Genomic DNA, 5,243 nt, shown 5'->3' on the forward strand with positions numbered 1-5,243 from the left:
CAGGCAAAAAGCCTGTGTTAGTGCTGAGTTTACTCCCCCTCCAGCATACACTCAATAGACATCTACTAAGGAACATGGATTAAAAGTTGGATGGTCTTTGGCCCTTGTCTCTATCTAGTAAAGGGCAGATATTTGCAGGATACCCCAGATTTTGTTTGTAGCAGTGTTGATGCTCAGGAAATGCAGTGCAGAGGAGCCCTCTGAACCTGAGTCTTTCTCACAGCTTGACTGTTCATGGTTTTAGGGCAACAAGACACACTGGAGAACAGTGATCTGTTTCATCACTTTGGGAGGAATGGGAAGCAGAACAGGGCTTGGAGGTGAGCAGGACCTCTGGGACTCAAGGACCCTCATGTTCTGACCTTCTGCTTTAGGCTGTTGCCTAGTTTCAAAATGATTTACAGAGAGGTGATGACGTCAATAAAAGATAATATTATGACATGAGCATGTCAACATTAACAAGATGCCATTTATTCAAGTGTAAAGGATTTGGAAAAAGGATCCTATATTTCTGTATTATAATACATTTCTGTCCAACTGATGATTTACCACTGGTAAATCAACCCTTTCTTTGAGAATTTGAATGTGGAGACAACTACAAGGCCTGAATTTAGTCTCCACAGGCAGGAGAGGATACCTGAAAGTCAAACCTGCACTCTGAACGAAGTATGACAGAGTCAGATATCATGGCTTTCTTCTTCTTTGTTTTCCGCTTAATGTCTGGCTTTAGTTTATGATATAATACTTGTAGGGCTGCTTAGTGGGCAAAGGACAGCAATAGAACTAGGAGACACTGCTTGTGTTGCCAGGTTTGCCTTTCCTAGATGCTGAATGATCATTAATTATCCCATTGCTTTGTGACATCATCTTCTTACCTGCAAATTTGGATGCTTCATAGTGGTCTCCTTGGAAAGGTGAGGCAATCTAGTGATAAAATTAGACTTAAACCCCCAAAACTTTAACCAGTATCTACAAAAGATGAGTGCCATATTTAACAGGAATGACTTTTCTTCTGTCACTTGACATCTGCCTTCCAACACTTTGCCAAGGAATTACTCCATAGGCTAATGGCCAGATGACATGCATCAGCACATGTCTCCCACCTTGTAAAATATGCTTGGTTTTGGATTGGAAGGGAGCTTTGGGAATTGTCTATTCCAATCTCTCTGCCAGGGACAGGCACAATAACTGTGTTTTTTGTAAAGTGCTTTGAAGCATCCTTCAACAGTATTACTACTTCATCTCCATGTCAATGCTTCCAGCAATCCAGTTATTGCTTAACCTGTTCTAATTTCCTAAACTAAAATCAATATGGGCATTGCATAGTGCACTACTACCCCAAGCAGATTACAGCCCTAATTTTCTGTTGTGAGGTGTGTGGCACCTGTCTACTCTGTTATTCCCATGAATTTTCAGCACACAGCTTTTGGGCATGTGATTGCTAATTCTTGTTGCTGCAAAATGGCAATTCCCTGTTTGCAATGGTAGTAAGGAGACTAGATCTATTCCACAGATGGATGTTCTCTTTCAAGGTGCAGGTGAAAAAGATTCAATGGTGTTAGTGGTCATCCACTGAGAGGAGACGTGCTGCTGGGGAAGGTGTCAGCTTCTTGCAAGGAACACTTGAAGAGCCATCTGGGGCTGTGCTGGGGAGCTCAAATCATACCTTGGGACCAGTTTGATTCTCATCTGTTTCTGACAAGCTGCAGCTTGGGGGAACTGAGACCACAAGTGTGCTCTTCCTGATCTTCTGTCTTTTCTTTTCCCTGTGGGCTCCTTCCTTCTTTCCCTTGTAGGCTCCTGCCTACCCCACATTCATATATTGCAGCTTAAAATTACTCTGATTTCTTTATGAGACTCTTCACAGCAAGTTCTTTTCCCATTATATCCATCAAGGCAGAATTCAGCTCCAATACAAAAACCTTTTCCCTAGCTATTCTCAATACAGTTGTTTCAGGGGTCCATATGCACTTGGACACCATCCTGTCTGTCTTCAATCAGGCTTTTTTTCATCCATTTATTTCTATTTTCATATATATACACCTTAGTGCAAATGAATGGGCAGGTTGGGAACTTTAATTATTGCCAAGCAAGAAGTGTCTCAAGAACCACAGAGGAATTTAATATGATGCATCATTACATCCGTGCTGGAGCTTCATTTTCCCTGAGTCTATTTTGAATTTGGAGGTGAAGAATGAGAAAGTGTCAGAAATGCACTATACACCATGGAAAGAATGCAAATAATGTTTCACAAAAGGACAGTTGCAGGTGGAACATTTAGATCTCTAAGTGACTCTGAGCAATGCCATGGCAATTTCAGTGGTTACTTTAAAGGAATACCAGAAATGAGTTGACTTATACTGACCCTTTAACCACACAATATGATTTTTTTTTCAGATAGCATGCAAGGATGTGCTTAAGCCACAATGCATACTCCTCAGTCAGTATTATCATTTTCCCCTTTTCCCCAACCATGTGTGAAAGAAACTTCAGAATCTGCCACGTACATGTTACCTATTCATGAACCACTAAAAATTTTTCCAGGCCCATGCTTTAAGAAAGACGCTTTCGAGGGATTCCCTTGATTAGCCAAAAATGAAGGGTTCTTATCTAACACCATCTTGTCTAAATTTACACAGCTTATGATGACGAAATAAAAAAATCTCAAGACCAGGTTTAAATACCACTGACAGGCAGATGAAGTTCATTCGTCTACTATCTTCTAATAGAAGAACTACTAGAAGTTGAAGCTCACTGCTTTTAGAATTGACATCTCCCAGAACTTCTCTGAGCATCTTAACTGAACCAAGAAAATGACTTGCCAGACCTACAGTTTGCTTGTTCTGTCTCTCATCATGATTTATTTTGGACATTTTGGAAACAGCTTAAATCTTCCTCTACTCCAAAATGATATAGACAAACTGAAAGCTGACTTTGTAAGTATGGTCTTCTACTGCATTTCTCTTCTCCTTGTGCTTTAGATACAGTCCAGACTTGAGCACTGCTTGACATACTCAGTCTGTACCAATAGAGGGTAAGCATGGAACAAATTTTTCAGGTATACCTTTTTAAAAACAAGAATATAGACAATTTATTTGGTTTTCCTAGAGTCTTTCACTAACATGATTCAGTTTTTCAATAGTCATAGTTATGTTTGCATTTCTTTCAGGGGCACTCTTCCTTTCACAAGAGCTTCTCCTAGCTCCATTCAGCCTTTGATTGCATGGAATGTTTTACAACAAGAAATCTTAATGCAATTTATGATGAATTAATGAATCTTGATTAAACTCTATTCAGATGCAACTTACTGACACTTTTTTAGTCTTAGGTTAGTAATGCTAATAGGGAATTTAGTATTAGTTAACAATATAAACAAAATAAATAATTTTTTGCTTTAAGAAATGCATCTGGCACTTATGGTTAGTAGTAGTAGTAGTAGTGTTACCCAAAGGTGATTCCTACTGCTTATTCTTTTGAAATTCCCTGTCTGTGACTAGGCTCTGGGATAGGAATGTTATCTGGCATGGTACTACTTTTTTTCAGGCAGACTTCTGTTAACTTAATAACTGTAAAGTTAATTCATCCATCTTCATCCAGGAGGCATTAAAGTAATTTACAGCTGAGTTTAGCTGGGATTATTAATAGAGATAAGAGATCTACAATACAGTCACTTCCAATGAACAGCTTTTACTCTTAATATTTTTTTTCCTTAAATGCATGAAAGCAGCTACAAAAATATGCTCCTATTTTCAGCTCTGATTTTGCCAGAATTTTGTGCACATGAAAGTTGAAATTTGGTAGTCAAAGAATCACCCTGCAGTACTGCACAATGAAGCCCAGCGTGGAACTTCCTTGTTTGCAGATTCATAGGAAACTGGCTGTAAAATTTGCCTTGTATCTTAAATTTGTCATCAGCATATATCAGAGAGATTCTCACTTGAATGTATATAACTCTGTTGGAGAGATCCTGAGCCACGGTGAGCTTCTTGCACTGACATTAAAAACTCTGGTCCACAGCAGGTGCTCCCCACCTTTCAGAAGAAGAGTAAAACAAAGTTTGGCAATGATGTGCTCAGCATGGGGAGCCAGCCAGCCTATGAGGTTTCTGTCAGCCTGCAAGTTTTCCCTTTGCAGTCACTAAATTTAAATTACTGAGCAGACAAAAAAGGAAATAGTGACTGTTGTATACAAAAAAAGAAAAAAAAAAAAGACACACAGAAGAGGAAATGATTCAGTTTACCTTTCCTTGGTAGGAGAATTGTATTGCTCTTTGTTTCCTAGAATCTACCACATTGTGTGGCACGGTGTGGCTAACATCTAATGGTTAAACTCCATCCCTGCAAGCCTTAGAGTAGCCCACTAACCTTGTATAACCCACTTGAGTTCTGCAAACTGTAGTTTTATACTAAAGTTAATTTTTTTCTTCTTCCATATGAGATTTTACTAAGAATGAATAAATTCAAGGCCACAGACTACTCATTTCCAGTTACCAGAAAACATGCCAAGATCAGATCTGACAATTTTCTAGCTGTTTGCTATGCTTATGGAGCTGAATTTTCAGCTGCCAGTACCAAAACTTGCAAGGAATGTTTGGTAAAATAGATGGTGCTAGATGTCTCTATTCAGATGAGTTACAGCAGGAGGAGACATTGAAAAGCAGACTAATGATACTTCTGGTACTAAGCAGCCATCCAAAGCATTTCAGCACTTAAAGAAGTGGAAGCATGGTAATAGATATAGGACAGTAGTGCAAAAATCACGTTGTTCTGTTTCTTACTGCTAATTGGAATACAGAACACAAATTTGCCTTCTGGTAAGTATTGTTTGTATAACAGATATGTTTGTTCTTTGTTGCAGAACTCAAGTCATTCAGACGTTGCTGACGGTGGACCTATTTTTATGGGGAAACTGATAAACTGGACAGAGGTGAGTCAGAACTAGATATGACAAAGCATCTCTGGTGCTTTGTGGGTACTTTTAGTGCAAAGCAGCTCCCAGGGCCAGTGTAACCAGCTGGGGTAGAAAGAACACAAGCAGAGGTCATTTCAGTAGCTTGGAAATGAGAAACAAATCCCCCCTAAAAAACGCTTCCCATAAAGATCGAGGTGCTTTATACTGCACCACAAAAGGATTCTGAGGTACAACCTAGCCCAGGAGATGAGTTTCAGCATCTTCTTTGTCATCCTGTTTCCAGCAACAGTGAGAACCCCTGCACGCTGCATTTTAACTTTGTTAATTTTCCT

The 5,243-nt window shown here is 39.4% G+C and overlaps 1 protein-coding gene across 1 annotated transcript in view; it reads left to right on the forward strand.

Annotated features, from left to right (window-relative positions):
- Nucleotides 1–2,813: 2,813 nt before the first annotated feature.
- IFNG (interferon, gamma) overlaps nt 2,814–5,243 on the forward strand; it is a 3,667-nt gene continuing 1,237 nt past the window's right edge. The window contains exons 1-2 of the mRNA XM_009997735.1: nt 2,814–2,936; nt 4,858–4,926. Coding sequence (XP_009996037.1) covers nt 2,814–2,936; nt 4,858–4,926 — 192 coding nt within the window. The remainder of the gene's footprint in view (nt 2,937–4,857; nt 4,927–5,243) is intronic.

This window comes from Chaetura pelagica, unplaced genomic scaffold (assembly GCF_000747805.2).
Source record: "Chaetura pelagica isolate M959 unplaced genomic scaffold, ChaPel_1.0 scaffold314, whole genome shotgun sequence".
NCBI classification, from domain to species: domain Eukaryota; kingdom Metazoa; phylum Chordata; class Aves; order Apodiformes; family Apodidae; genus Chaetura; species Chaetura pelagica.